Source organism: Salvelinus alpinus, chromosome 5, assembly GCF_045679555.1.
Source record: "Salvelinus alpinus chromosome 5, SLU_Salpinus.1, whole genome shotgun sequence".
Lineage (NCBI taxonomy): Eukaryota > Metazoa > Chordata > Actinopteri > Salmoniformes > Salmonidae > Salvelinus > Salvelinus alpinus.
In genome coordinates, this window is record NC_092090.1 from 101,341,650 (window position 1) to 101,357,910 (window position 16,261).

At 44.7% G+C, this 16,261-nt stretch overlaps 1 protein-coding gene across 4 annotated transcripts in view; it reads left to right on the forward strand.

The window, feature by feature from the left end:
- Window positions 1–15,945, forward strand: part of LOC139577352 (ras-GEF domain-containing family member 1B-A-like) — a 160,085-nt gene extending 144,140 nt beyond the window's left edge. For all 4 annotated transcript variants that reach the window (XM_071404404.1, XM_071404405.1, XM_071404406.1 and 1 more), the window contains 6 exons: window positions 738–817; window positions 2,647–2,742; window positions 6,470–6,565; window positions 10,604–10,727; window positions 11,130–11,202; window positions 13,446–15,945. In XM_071404404.1, the coding sequence (XP_071260505.1) occupies window positions 738–817; window positions 2,647–2,742; window positions 6,470–6,565; window positions 10,604–10,727; window positions 11,130–11,202; window positions 13,446–13,470 (494 nt within the window). In that variant the 3' untranslated portion in view covers window positions 13,471–15,945. The remainder of the gene's footprint in view (window positions 1–737; window positions 818–2,646; window positions 2,743–6,469; window positions 6,566–10,603; window positions 10,728–11,129; window positions 11,203–13,445) is intronic.
- The last annotated feature ends 316 nt before the right edge of the window (window positions 15,946–16,261 follow it).

The following is a 16,261-nucleotide window of genomic DNA, read 5'->3' on the forward strand; positions in this document are numbered from 1 at the left end:
CAGGAGAGGGAGGGAGGGAGGGAGAGGGGGGATTGGTAGGAGAGGGAAGGCAAAAGGGGATGGTGGGAGGGAGGAACGGCTGGGTGGAGGGAGGGTGGAGGCCCGAGGAGTACCAGCTGTCCCAAGCCCCTCTCTCCCTGGATATGAAGCCACAAGCAGAGCCCCTCAGTCTCCAGGGACACAGAGGGAGATATTACAGGGTCAGCGGGTTATAAAAAGGAAAGACAAACAGGACCCTGGGAAAATAGGCTCAAAACAAAATATGCCCTCCTGAATACATACGCATGCACGCACTCACACACACCTGATTTACCATATGGGAAGCATAGTGTTGAAAGGGGAAGCGAGGCGTGTGTGAACACTATTGTTCGTTTGGCCTCTGCCTCACTGCTTCTAAAGAGGAGGAACAGAAGAGAGGTGGAGAGAGAGAGAGGTGGAGAGAGAGAAAGAGAGGTGGAGAGAGAGAGAAAGAGAGGTGGAGAGAGAGAGAAAGAGAGAGAGAGAGAGAGGTGGAGAGAGAGAGAGAGAAAGAGAGAAAGAGAGGGAGAGAGAGAGAGAGAGAGAGAGAGAGAGAGAGAGAGAGAGAGAGAGAGAGAGAGAGAGAGAGAGAGAGAGAGAGAGAGAGAGAGAGACTCAGACTCAACAATGGGTGCAAAGAGGGGGGTCTGTCTCAATGGAATATAAGCTGTGTGTGCACACTCGTTTCTCACCCTTCTCTCTTGTCTTGCTCTCTGCAGCTGGGATGAACATGAGTCCTGTCTCTCGACTGAAGAAGACCTGGAGCAAAGTCAAGACGGCCAAGTTTGACATCTTGGAGGTAATTGCTTGTTCACCTGCTGCACTGAGCATCATACAATCTAGCTTCAAAAGCCAACTAGTTGCCTAGCAGCTTCAAAAGCCAGCTAGTTGCCTAGCAGCGCCAAAAGCCAGCTAGTTGCCTAGCGAACCTTCCCATGTTACACTGTAAGCCTCGTGGTGTTTGAAGTGGTATTATCACAGTGATACTCTACCTTCAGAAGTGTTGAAATGTTAGCTCCAAGAAGATGGAGGAGGGAGAAGGGGGTCCGAGGGGATGGGTAGCCCCAGACGGCGAGCTCTACCTGGGGTTCAGATCAGCTCCCTGGGGGTCCGTGGAGGAGCCAGGTATGGACCTTCAAGTCAGCAGATGTAAAGTAGCAGATTAAAGGGATAAACCAGGTTGGGCCCCAGTGGAACCCAGGAACAGGTTTCTCTCTCCTCTCTCTCCCCCGTCTCTCTCCTCTCTTTTCCCCCGTCTCTCTCCTCTCTCTCCCCCTGTCTCTCTCCTCTCTCTTCCCCGTCTCTCTCCTCTCTCTCTCTCTGAGAGTGTTGATAGCTGTGGTGTTGGGTTATTGTCCTCCCTGTGTTGATAGAGGTCAGAGGTCAGAGTGTTGACAGCTGTGGTGTTGGGTTATTCTCCTCCCTTCGTTGTTTTGTGAGGTCAGAGTGTTGGTGGGCTGGTTTGATGACTCCATCTGTCTTGCAGTTTATGTGCGTCCAGTTGATTTGGCAGGGACGGTTTATGTGGGACTGTGAGTGATTGATAGTCATTGAGATGCCTTCTCCCACAAGCATTCAACTTTTTGGGGGGGAAGGGATGGAGTAGTGGGGGTGGTTGAAGGGAACTCCAAGCCTGGCCAATAACTTACTAACCACCATACAGCCTTTGGAAAGTATTCAGACCCCTTGACTTTTCAATACCCCATAATGACATCACAATACCCCATAATGATATCACAATACCCCATAATGACATCACAATACCTCATAATGACATCACAATACCCCATAACGACATCACAATACCCCATAATGACATCACAATACCCCATAATGATATCACAATACCCCATAATGACATCACAATACCCCATAATGGCATCACAATACCCCATAATGGCATCACAATACCCCATAATGACATCACAATACCCCATAATGACATCACAATACCCCATAACGACATCACAATACCCCATAATGACATCACAATACCCCATAATGACATCCCAATACCCCATAATGACATCCCAATACCCCATAATGACATCACAATACCCCATAATGACATCACAATACCCCATAATGACATCACAATACCCCATAACAACAAAGCTAAAACAGATTTTTAGATTTTTTTTTAAATGTATTAAAATATAATAAATCAAATCAAATCAAATTTTATTTGTCACATACACATGGTTAGCAAATGTTAACGCGAGTGTAGCGAAATGCTTGTGCTTCTAATTCCGACACTGCAGTAATAACCAACGAGTAATCTAACCTAACAATTCCACAACTACTACCTTACACACACAATGATGTGTAGATAGCTGAGGATTTTATTTAATCCATTTTAGAATAAGGCTGTAACATAACAAAATGTGGGAAAAGTCCAGGGGTCTGAATACTTTCCGAAGGCTCTGTATGTTTAGAATGACCTTTTAGCTAATAGTATTGCAGTCAATGCACTTGTTATCCCGTTCAGACTAAAGCATACGATGCAATCTCACTCTCTAATGATGTGGCTAGAAGAAAGCGTTTCATGACTAAATATTTTGAACGAAGGACTGACTTTCTGCTGAGCTGACACTGTAATCCTGATCTCTCCCTCTCTTCCTCCCTCAGCACCAAATGGACCCTTCCGGTAACTTCTACAATTACAGAACGGCGTTGAGAGGAGCGACACAGAGGTCCAGAACAGCCAACAGCACGAGAGAGAAGGTGAGCCTCGATACCTCACATCAGGACCTGGTATTAGAAGGTGAGCCTCGATACCTCACATCAGGACCTGGTATTAGAAGGTGAGCCTCGATACCTCACATCAGGACCTGGTATTAGAAGGTGAGCCTCGATACCTCACATCAGGACCTGGTATTAGAAGGTGAGCCTCGATACCTCACATCAGGACCTGGTATTAGAAGGTGAGCCTCGATACCTCACATCAGGACCTGGTATTAGAAGGTGAGCCTCGATACCTCACATCAGGACCTGGTATTAGAAGGTGAGCCTCGATACCTCACATCAGGACCTGGTATTAGAAGGTGAGCCTCGATGCCTCACATCAGGACCTGGTATTTCATAAAACCTGTTAGAGTACGAGATCTAGTAGATTCTGATTTCTTCAAATGGTGGGTACGTCCTCTGTTCTCCCAGAACCCATTTATGTAACCCAGTAACCCAGAGCCCATTTGTGTAACCCTAACCCACTTACAGGCTGACCAAACCGGCTTCGTGTGTGTCTGTGTGCATGTTGGTTTTGTCGATCCCCACCAGACACGTTCCTGACACGCTGGTTAAAATACCAAAACCAATTGTGAACCAAATTAATTAATTTGGGGACAAGTCGAAACAAACATTCATGAACCTTTAGCTAGCTTGGAGCCATACAAAATGTTCTCTACTTAATCCACAGATAAAAGAGATTTAATATCTCCTCGTTCGTTCGTTCTTCTACTTCTTCTTCTTCTGTGGATTTTATATGGCGCTTGACAACCAACTTTTAGGCGCATTACTGCCACCAACTGGACTGGAGTGTGGCCCTCGTTCATCTTTCAATCCGCCACGTGAATGTCGTTAAAACCGACGAGGAGATGGGAGAGGCGGAACTTGCGGTTTGCCACACGTCACAAATAGAACCAAGTTCTATTTTAGCGCCCGGCTACTCAGACGGCTACCGTTGACGAACGCCAACGGTATGGAGGAAATTATAGAATGACGCTGTATGTGTTCAATTTAATTTGCAACGCGGACGGGTTGATCAGCATTGTTAGCCAAGACAACGAAAAAATAATGTTCCATCTCTCTCTCACAATTGATAAGCAGCGACTCATTGTGGAGATGGTGGTGTCACTCGTTCTTCACTTTCATGTAACCAGGAAACAAGTGGAGACGTTCCAATCTGGCATGTCTGGAAAGCAGCCTTCTGTGTTGGTCTGACGTTCATCGTCTCTGCTCAGTAGTCTCATCTTATTTACACTAAACTTTTGGTTGGGTTAGGACATCGTTACATAACGAAGCCTCTGAAGCAGAGAAGTCAAGACATAAATAGGTCAGCTGAGGGTCTGGTATACGTCAAAGAGAACTCATTTACTCCTTTTCAGTTAAAGGGGGGGAGAACTGCTTCACTTGTCTCTCTCTCGCATTTCTGTCTATCTCTCTCTCTCTCTTTCTCTCTCTTTCTCTCTCTCTGTCTCTCTCTCTCTCTCTCTCTCTCTGTCTCTCTCTCTCGGTCTCTCTCTCGGTCTCTCTCTCTCTGTCTCTGATTGCGTCTTTCTCTCTCTATCCCACACTGACGTGACCGCGTGTGAACCGGCCAGCCTGTTCCAATCCAGCTAGCGTCAGCCTAGCGGGTTAGCCTAGTGTGTAGCAAGTCCCTGAAGGAAGAGTAAACATAAACAAGTTGTTTATTGATGTCAACATGTATTAGATTAGCAAAAGTGTTAGCGTAGAGTCAACAAAATGCTGAGTGTTTCTGTTAGGGAAGTGAGGTGTGGAGCTGTGTAGATGTTGAAGGGCCCTGGTTGGCTGCGCAGACAGACGGTAAGGGGTCATAAGACGGAATGTTCCAACTTCCCAGGCAGAACACTGCAATGCTCTTGTGACTTCTTCTAGAGGGGTTTTTGTTTATGGGTCAAAAAATGATATTTCCACACACGACACCCCACATGGTGTGGACTGTATGGGTCTTTCTGGAACATACAGTCCAGTGGAAACTTTGTTTATGCAACATGTTCCCAGATATCTCTCTCTCTTTCTCTGTCTCTCTCTCTGTCTCTCTCTCTCTCTCTCTCTCTCTCTCTCTCTCTCTCTCTCTCTCTCTCTCTCTCTCTCTCTCTCTCTCTCTCTGTCTCTCTCTGTCTCTGTCTCTCTCTCTCTCTCTCTCTCTCTCTCTCTCTCTCTCTCTCTCTCTCTCTCTTTCTCTCTCTCTCTCTCTCTCTCTCTCTCTCTCTCTCTCTCTCTCTCTCTCTCTCTGTCTATCTCTCTCTCTCTGTCTCTCTCTCTCTCTCTCTCTGTCTCTCTCTCTGTCTCTCTCTCTCTCTCTCTCTCTCTCTCTCTCTCTCTCTCTCTGCTCTCTCTCTCTCTCTCTCTCTCTCTCTCTCTCTCTCTCTCTCTCTCTCTCTCTCTCTCTGCTCTCTCTCTCTCTCTCTCTCTCTCTCTCTCTCTCTCTCTCTCTCTCTCTCTCTCTCTCTCTCTCTCTCTCTCTCTCTCTCTCTCTCTCTCTCTCTCTCTGTCTCTCTCTCTCTCTGTCTCTCTTTCTCTCTCTCTCTCACTCTCTCTGTCTCTCAGATCGGTTCTGTTTGTTTCAGGCCACAGTGTCACTGAGAGGGCAGGGAGACTGAAATAATTGTGGACATACTGTGCTGTTTACTGTATTCAATTTGATAGAATACCATTTTTGGTATTTTGCAAGCATGTCCTCGTTTGGTACAAACATGTCCTCGTCTTCTTACACTGCCGGACCAGTGTGTTTAGGGCAAACTGTTGATCACTTTCAGAGAACCTGTCTGTTGTCACCATCTCTCATCGCTTCCATATAGGACATCCCGTTTCCTCCCTTCACCGCTCCCTCCCCCCCTTCACCGCTCCCTCCCTCCATCCTTCCCCGCTCCCTCCCTCCCTTCACCTCCCCCACACCGGACATTGCAGTCCCTTCTCTCCAGTCCTTCTACGCCGCCCCCCTGTACACCGCTCTCTCCCTCCGTACACTGCTCCGCTCGGTCCCCCTGTACACTGATCTCGTAAAGGTCATTGCATTCCCTCCCTCCGTCCTGTCCCCCACTGACCTGTGGTCAGTCCTACTGTCCGGTCTGTACGCTGTGTTCTGTGCGTCTGTACACTGTGGTCTGTACACTGATCTGTGGTCTGTACACTGATCTGTGGTCTGTACACTGATCTGTGGTCTGTACACTGATCTGTGGTCTGTACACTGATCTGTGGTCTGTACACTGATCTGAGGTCAGTAGGACACATCGTAGTCCAGTAAATACCCTGTGTGTTTCAGTTTGCTTTTTTCCATGTGCCTCATGAAAATAATATCCCACCCTTTTGGCCAAACCCAAACCACACTCTGTGACCTAAGTCTTTGTGGTGACATGGCTCTGAGTTATTTAAGCAATTTGTGTTCTGAAAAACCACCTCAGCATTTTCTGACTTCTCTCTCTGGGTGAAGTGGGGAATTTGTTTGACGGGTGTTTTTTTGTGGTGATTAACAAAGAAACCAGCAGACTGTTATCTACTGGAAATCCCCTTGTACTGTTACCCAGGCAGCTGAATTAAATCCTCACCTCTCCTCTCTCTCTCTCTCCTCTCTGTCTCCTCTCTCTGTCTCTCTCTCTCCTCTCTGTCTCCCCTCTCTGTCTCCTCTCTGTCTCCTCTCTCTCTCTCTCGCTCTCTCTCTCTGTCTCCTCTCTCTGTCTCCTCTCTCTGTCTCCTCTCTCTCTCTCTCTAGATTGTTATCCCGTTCTTCAGCCTACTGATTAAAGACATCTACTTCCTGAACGAGGGATGCTCCAACAGGATGCAGAATGGTCACGTTAACTTTGAGGTGGGACGTTAAACGGGTGTCCTGACTCTCTGTGGTCACTAAAGATCCCGTGGCACTTATCGTAAGAGTAGGAGTGTTAACCTCGGTGTCCAGGATAACTTCCCAAATCTGGCCCTCGTACTACCTAATCATCCCCAGCTTCCAGTTGGCTCATTCATCCCCCCCTCCTCCTCTCCCCTGTAACTATGCCCCACGTTGTAGCTGTAAATGAGAATGTGTTGTCAGTCAACTTACCTGGTGAAACAAGGTTAAGTAAGGCCTTAACGTATCCCAGCTCCACCAGTTCCGAAAATGTCCCACTGCTAAGGGAGACATTATATTTATACTACATAGACAATGACAATTTTAGCGAGCTTCCCCCCACCCCCACTATAACTGACAGAGAATGAGGAAGAGAGACTTTCCATTGGCAAACCCCAGCTACACTACATCAGAAAAAAAATGTGGAATTAACCTTTAAACTACTTTATATTATTGGAGACCTCCATACATGTCAACATACAGTGCCAGTCAAAGGTTTGGACACACCTACTCATTCAAGGGGTTTTCTTTATTTTTTTACTATGTTCTACATTGTAGAATAATAGTGAAGACATCAAACTATGAAATAACACATATGGAATCATGTAGTAACCAAAAAAGTGATAAACAAATCAAATTATATTTTAGATTCTTCAAATAGCCACCGTTTGCCTTGATGACAGCTTTGCACACTTTTGGCATTCTCTCAACCAGCTTCACCTGGAATGCTTTTCCAACAGTCTTGAGGGAGTTCCCACATATGCTGAGCACTTGTTGGCTGCTTTTCCTTCACTCTGTGGTCCAACTCATCCCAAACCATCTCAATTGGTTTGGGTGATTGTCAGGCCAAGTCATCTGATGCAGCCTGGAGGTGTGTTGGGTCATTGTCCTGTTGAAAAACAAATGATAGTCCCACTAAGCATAAACGAGATGGGACGACGTATCGCTGGAAAATGCTGTAGTAGCCATGCTGGTTAAGTGTGCCTTGAATTCTGAATAAATCACTGACAGTCACCAGCAAAGCACCATCATACCTCCTCCTCCATGCTTCACGGTGGGAACCACACATGCGGAGATCATCCGTTCACCTACTCTGGTTCTCACAAAAGCACAGCGGTTAGAACCAAAAATCTCAAATTTGGACTCTTCAGACCAAAGGACAGATTTTCACCGGTGTAATGTCCATTGCTTGTGTTTCTTGGCCCAAGCAAGTCTCTTCTTCTTATTGGTGTCCTTTAGTAGTGGTTTCTTTGCAGCAATTCGACCATGAAGACCTGATTCACACCATCTCCTCTGAACAGTTGATGTTGAGATGTGTCTGTTACTTGAACTCCGTGAAGCACTTATTTGGGCTCCAATTTCTGAATTGGTAACTCTAATGAACTTATCATCTGCAGCAGAGGTAACTCTGGGTCTTCCTTTCCTGTGGCGGTCCTCATGAGAGCCAGTTTCATCATAGCGCTTGATGGTTTTTGCGACTGCACTTGAAGAAACTTTCAAAGTTCTTGAAATTTTCCGTATTGACTGACCTTCATGTCTTAAAGTAATGATGGACTATAATTTCTCTTTGCTTATTTGAGCTGTCCTTGCCGTAATATGGACTTGGTCTTTTACCAAATAGGGCTATCTTCTATATACCACCGCTACCTTGTCACAACACAACTGATTGGCTCAAACGCATTAAGAAGGAAAGAAATTCCACAAATTCACTTTTAACCTTTACCGAACCTCAACCCCGTATCCGGGATCACCCCCCACCCCCCACACACTGATTAGCATAGATAGCATAGCTTCAGAAGTAGATAGTAGCATCTAAATATCATTAAATCACAAGTCCAAGACACCAGATGAAAGATACAGATCTTGTGAATAAAGCCACCATTTCAGATTTTTAAAATGTTTTACAGGGAAGACAAAATATGTAAATCTATTAGCTAAACACGTTAGCAAAATACACCACTATTCTAACTCCATCAGTTTCTTACTCCTTCAGGTGCTATCACCAATTCGGCTCAACTAAGATATTGATATCCACTAACCAAGAAAAAACCTCTTCAGATGACAGTCTGATAACATATTCATGGTATAGGATAGTTTTTGTTAGAAAAAAGTGCATATTTCAGGTAGAAATCACAGTTTACAATTGCACCGACCATCGCAAATCGACTAGAATTACTAGATAGAGCAACGTGTATGACCAATTTACTCATCATAAAACATTTCATAAGAATAGACAAAGCATAGCAATGGAAAGACCCAGATCTTGTGATTCCAGACAATATTTCAGATTTTCTAAGCGTTTTACAGCGAAAACACAATAAATCGATAAGTTAGCATACTACATGTGAAAACGTTACCAGAGCATCGATTCCAGCCAAAGAGCGCTATAACGTAATCACCGCCAAAAGATATTAATTTTTTCACTAACCTTCTCAGAATTCTTCCGATGACACTCCTGTAACATCATTTTACAACATACATATACAGTTTGTTCGAAAAGGTGCATATTTAGCCATACAAAACCGTGGTTACACAATGAAAATACTAGGAAATCAAGCCTCAATATGTCTGACGTCATCTATCAGAGTGATCTAGTTTAATTAAAAGCTAATCATATACTTGACTAAAAAATACAGGGTTGACAGGAATCGAAAGACAAATTAGTTCTTAATGCAACCGCTGATTTACATTTTTAAAATTATCCTTACTTTTCAATACAGGGTTGGCCAAGTGAAGCTATACCAAACAAAATGGCGATGTATGCGTTTAAAATATTTCGACAGAACACACGGTTTATCATATTAAATATTGCTTACTTTGAGCTGATCTTCCATCATATTCTTGGGCAATGTATCCTTTCTATGTTATAAACGTCTTTTGGTCGATAGATGTCCTCTGTCCTTCGAAATGTCCACTAACAACGACCGAGACCGCGAAACGTTCCCAAAGCTAGAAAGTGCACGACAAAGAAATTCCTCAGAATCGCACTAAACGGATATAAATTGCTATAAAACGGTTTAAATTAACTACCTTATGATGTTTCTAAGTCAACTATATCGAATTAAATTACAGACGGATACATTTCACTAGTTAGATAACCGAGCCTGTGAATAATGGCAGTCCGGAGGTCCCATCCTGCGTAAGTGGCTTGCGTCGAGAGAGGGGGGCTACTCTCACGTCCTTGTGTGTTTTATAACCTCTGAGAGCTACGCTAGATAGGCTCCATTCCACTTCGTCATTGACGTTACTGACATCCAGGGGAAGGCGTGGTGCAGTGTCGGTGTCGTGCCATAGGATAGACAGTAGACCTTAAAAACTGACTCTGAAACCAGAGCTTCGAACTCTCAGACCTTTCACTGTCTGTCATGGATTTCGCTGTAGAAATTTTTCTGGGTCACCCACAGACATAATTTCAACGTTGTATGAAACTAGAAGGTGTTTTCTATCCAATATAATTAATAATATGCATATTGTACGAGCAAGAATTGAGTACTAGGCAGTTTAATTTGGAGACGACAAAATGCTAATTCGGAACAGCACCCCCTGTAGTCGCAAGAAGTTAACAAGGCACACCTGTTAATTGAAATGCATTCCAGGTGATTACATCATGAAACTGGTTGAGAGAATGCCAAGAGTGTACAATGCTGTCATCACGGCAAAGGGTGGCTACTTTGAAGAATCTAAAATCTAAAATATATTTTGATTTGTTTAATACCTTTTTGGTTACTACATGATTCCATATGTGTTATTTCATAGTTTTGATGTCTTCAATATTATTCTACAATGTAGAAAATAGTAAAAATAAAGAAAAACACTTGAATGAGGAGGTGTGTCAACTTTTGACTGGTAGTGTATGTGGTCACTAACATCAATCAGTGAATATTATTATCAGGTTACAGACCTTCTTTATTTATGTTCATATTGTTTTCACATTGCTGAAATGTGTTCCAACAACAACACATTACAGTGTTTCAAATGTTATTTTAACATATTGTTTATTTTTAACATTGTTTTCAGAAATTCTGGGAGATGGCGAAGCGGGTCAGCGAGTTCATGGTTTGGAAGAAGGTGGAGTGTCCGTTTGAGAAGGACCGCAAAATCCTCCAGTACCTGCTCACCGCACCGGTTTTCAGCGAGGACAGTATGTACAACCCCTCATAACCCCCCCCCCCCCCCCCACCCCAATAAAGGTTATTTTATTTGAAACAAGAAAAGGTTCAATGTACCAATGTCATGGTGTCATTTCAACTAAGTCAACTCAGGAAGACTACAGGAAGACTACAGGAAGACTACAGGAAGACTACAGGAAGACTACAGGAAGTCTACAGGAAGACTACAGGAAGACTACAGGAAGACTACAGGAAAAGCTGTTTTAATGTCCTGCTGTGACTGTAATGAGTTGAGGCTGATGGTGTCTTGATGTCCTCTCTGTCTCTCTCTCTCTCTCTCTCTCGCTCTCTCTCGCTCTCTCTCTCTCGCTCTCTCCTCCTCTCCTCTCCTCTTCTCTTCTCTTCTCTTCTCTTTTCTTCTCTTCTCTTCTCAGCTCTGTATCTGGCCTCTTATGAGAGTGAAGGCCCTGAGAACCACATGGAGAAGGACAGATGGAAGTCTCTGAGGTGTGTGTACCCCCCTCCCCGTGGTGTGTGTGTTCCCTGGGGGTCAGCTTCATTCATCCTAGTTGTCACCCCCCCCCCCCCTCACCTCCCCTCCACTAGTCAACCAAAAGGGGGGTTACATGCTCATCCGCCCACTAGTCAATAACTCTCTCACACACACTGTGTTTTCACACACACGCTGACCCGTCCACTAGTCAATAACTCACACACACACACACACACAGTGTTCCCCTAAACACACACACACAGTGTTCCCCTAAACACACACACACACCCAGTGTTCCCCTGAACACACCCAGTAATGTCATGCCATCATACGCTGTGCTGTGTGTGTTCAGGGGAACACTGTGCTGTGTGTGTAATATGTGTGTATCTCAGACATGATGGATGAAGAATCCATTGTCTTTGTTCAGTGTGGTTGTACCCAGTCAGCCAATCAGTTAGCCAGCCAGCCAGTCAGTTAGCCAGCCAGTCAGCCAGCCAGTCAGTAAGCCAGCCAGTCAGTCAGTTAGCCAGACAGCCATTCAGTCAGCCAGCCAGTCAGTTAGCCAGCCAGCCAGTCAGTTAGCCAGCCAGTCAGTTAGCCAGCCAGCCAGTCAGTTAGCCAGCCAGCCAGTCAGTTAGCCAGCCTGCCAGCCAGTCAGTGCAGTGCTGAAGGACTGTCTGACGGCTAGATGGCAGAAACATTGGCATGCTAACCACATGGATTGTTCAGTAGGCCTACTCATTACTCCCCCCGCCCCCCCCATTTATGTTTACACCACTATCACAAAATCATGTGTGCAAGCATCCATGACATGAAAACATGCTGTCTTTTACACATTAACAACCCCCCCCCCCCCCAAATGAAAGGACCAGTATGAAAATGTGTCCCACTCCCCACTGTAAGTATCTCTGGATAAGAGTGTCTGCTACATAAACAAAATTCATGATAATGAATGTGTAAACAATTGGCTCACAGCAAATACCTAAATCATCTTTCACAGGTGATATGTCTTCTATTGTATATATTACAGTATATCTGACTGAGCCCAGACCTGAATGTGTACCATCCCTCCAGCTAGTCCTCTTGCAGGGATTGGCTGGTTTAGGCCGGTCCTGACTCCAGTAGGGTGAGATGGGCTGGGTGACACCTGTCTGTCCGGGTGCTGTCACGTTTCTCTGATAGCCATCCAGCCAGGCTGCTGTTGTTTGTCCCCCTTCCCCACTGCGACAGAACCTGTTACATCACTTCAGACTGGCCGTGTCAGCACAGCGTGCCTCTAGCCCGCCCACGCAGACACACACACACGCACACACACACACACACACACACACACACACACACACACACACACACACACACACACACACACACACACACACACACACACACACACACACACACACACTTGCCTCTATCCCCACTGCTGATACACCTAGAGTAGGGCTAAGAGCCTCTAGCCCGGCATTGTGCTTTATGACTGTTCCAGGACAGGGAAGTGTTGTTAACCCTTCTCTAAGTAGACACACAGAACAGACTGTGTTGTATTGAATTCTACTATTGTAGCAGTAATACATAGAAGAATCATTGTCTTTGTTCAGTGTGGTTGTATATTAACCTCAGAGCCCAGGGAGCTGACTAAGACCCAGTCAGCCAGTCAGTTAGCCAACCAGTCAGTTAGCCAGCCAGTCAGTTAGCCAGCCAGTCAGTTAGCCAGCCAGCCAGTTAGCCAGCCAGTCAGTTAGCCAGCCAGTCAGTCAGTTAGTCAGTCAGTTAGCCAGCCAGTCAGTCAGTTAGGCAGCCAGTCAGTTAGCCAGCCAGTCAGTTAGCCAGCCAGCCAGTTAGCCAGCCAGTCAGTTAGCCAGCCAGTCAGTCAGTTAGGCAGTCAGTTAGCCAGCCAGTCAGTCAGTTAGGCAGCCAGTCAGTTAGCCAGCCAGTCAGTTAGCCAGCCAGCCAGTTAGCCAGCCAGTCAGTTAGCCAGCCAGTCAGTCAGTTAGGCAGTCAGTTAGCCAGCCAGTCAGTCAGTTAGGCAGCCAGTCAGTTAGCCAGCCAGTCAGTTAGCCAGCCAGTCAGTCAGTCAGTCAGTTAGCCAGCCAGTCAGTCAGTTAGGCAGCCAGTCAGTTAGCCAGCCAGTCAGTTAGCCATTACTGCTACAATACAAAGATAGAGAGATACCTGTTAGATGTCTTGCTAATAGATGTTCTCTTCTCTCTCTCTCTCTTTCTTTCTTTCTTTCTCCCCCCCCCCCCCCCCCCTCCAGATCCACTCTGCTAAGTAGAGTCTAGAGCTTCTGAACAGAACCATGTCAAACCCATCTTGACAACCAAGCCTTACCCTGCGGTGATGTCCGAATAGCAGTGTCCCTGTTTGGGAGGGAAACAACGATCCTGTACTGTACTATTCAGCAGGACAGTATCTGTTTCTGTTCCTCACTCATGGAGTTTTAGCGAAGAATCCCTCCAGTCGTGTGGCTCTTCTTCATGATACGTTTCCAGGACAGCTTTTTTCATCTCTTTGTATGAATTTTGTAGTCTTTTATTAAAGACGTTACGACGACCATCACGGCGACAAGAGGAAAACCCAGGGAGATGCTTTTTGTTGTTGTCCTTTTATCGTCTGCTGAAAAACCTTTTTTTGAAACACACCATGTATGTATTCACACCAGGTGAAACACAGTTGATGCAAATTGTCCCCTGTGACATTTTTCCAGGTGTATTTTCCGTTCTACAGAAGCTAGGAGTTGTCTGCTGGTTGGCCAACTGACTCAGTTCCAACAGGTGGAACAAACCAGCTGCTTTCGCTCTTCTTGTAATAAAGCCGCCATTTTGTTTACTGGGAACCAGTATACTATGTAATGGTGTTAATCCTAACCTACAGTAATGTTGGTAGAGATATATGAAGCTAACATTATTTGTAGTTTTGTTTGTTTGTGTGTGTAATTAGGTTTTAATATGCATTTGTTTGTCTGCGGTTATTGTGGATGCGCTCCTTTTGAACCCCGTTTGGTCGACCAAGCCTTGACAACTTTACCGCTAAATATGCTCAAAGTGCATTGGTTGGCTAATATGATGTCATTTTTGTTTGTGTTTATATAAAGCTTTGTGATGATACTCTACAACAGGAAGAAACCTCTTCTCTCCTCATCCTTTATCGATGGGACCCTCAGCCACGGGCAGAGGGGTGTGTGGGGGATTTTGTGAAGATAGATAATGGCACCCTATTCCCTATGCACTGCACTACTTTTGATAATCAGTGTTATAACACTCTGCCACTAGCCGGTATGTCCCTGATAATCAGTGTTATAACACTCTGCCACTAGCCGGTATGTCCCTGATAATCAGTATTATAACACTCTGCCACTAGCCGGTATGTCCCTGATAATCAGTGTTATAACACTCTGCCACTAGCCGGTATGTCCCTGATAATCAGTGTTATAACACTCTGCCACTAGCCGGTATGTCCCTGATAATCAGTGTTATAACACTCTGCCACTAGCCGGTATGTCCCTGATAATCAGTGTTATAACACTCTGCCACTAGCCGGTATGTCCCTGATAATCAGTGTTATAACACTCTGCCACTAGCCGGTATGTCCCTGATAATCAGTGTTATAACACTCTGCCACTAGCCGGTATGTCCCTGATAATCAGTGTTATAACACTCTGCCACTAGCCGGTATGTCCCTGATAATCAGTGTTATAACACTCTGCCACTAGCCGGTATGTCCCTGATAATCAGTGTTATAACACTCTGCCACTAGCCGGTATGTCCCTGATAATCAGTGTTATAACACTCTGCCACTAGCCGGTATGTCCCTGATAATCAGTGTTATAACACTCTGCCACTAGCCGGTATGTCCCTGATAATCAGTGTTATAACACTCTGCCACTAGCCAGCCACTCTGCCAGAATAAATATAGACTTGGAGGACTGGACTACGCTTCTATCACTCAAGATTATCCATCCTGTGTGAGAGTGGTTGTGCCTACACACACACTGCACTCCCCCCCATGAGTTTGGTAGTACAGAAATACAATGTGGTTGTATCGCCCCCTGGTGGTTTAGTTAAGTAAGTGCGGTGGAGGAGCAGAGTTGAGTGAATGAGTAGAGGAGATGTGTGTGAGAGCTGAGGATTTGGAATGTTTTTCCTCTGTTTAATGCTGGATCAAACTTTCCTTTTCTCCTATATTTTTTTTCTTCATATTGTTATAATTATTTACACCAAATGTTGTTTTATTTATGATCCTCTGTGTAGTTATTTCATGTTATGGATATTTACGATTATTTTATTGTACTTCTGCTTATTTAATTTTGTACTAGGTACATAATATACTTCAGTAGTTATCAGATAATGGCCTAACAATTTTTTTTATACAGGTTTATATGAAAACACTTTTAGGGTACAAGCTAACACTATGAAGTAAAAAATGACGGGCGCGTTCCAGGCCGACTACATTGCAGGTGTTGTATAGCCGATGTCTATCCAGGCATTGTGGGATCTGGCAGGCGTCTGTAATTTAGTCAGTCTGGAACTGATGTCTAGCTTGCCATTGACTGATGTCTAGCTTGCCTTGTTTTTGCCTTGTTTTTGCATTTCTCCGCTCTACATGATATTGTGGTGTAAATTATTCTGTTTTTCCTACCTGTGTTTATCTGTTTTGTATTTGGCCTGTTATGATTGAATAGAGGATCTGTTTATTACTGAGTTAGTTGTGTTAAAAGAGAAAGTGACAAAGTTAATAAAAGATTGCCTAAAAGGTGATGAGGGACACTGTTCATGTTTTTTTATTTTAAGTCAGAGATTGACCGTGAAATACCAGAACTATCAAACAATACACATTTCAAACACGCTCACGTGGACTGATGTTAGATTAAGGTTCAATGACAACTCGCCGGTAATAGCCTATCCACAGTAATTACAGATGGGTAGCAATGAACCTTTTTTAATATAAAACAGGGACTGCCTTTTAGGATTTTCCTTTGAGGGTTTTCATGGTCATTTGTGAAAACAGAAGAAGAGATTAGGTAGTTTAAAAACAAAGAGACAAACAGACGGTAAGAAGACAGCTGGGGAACAA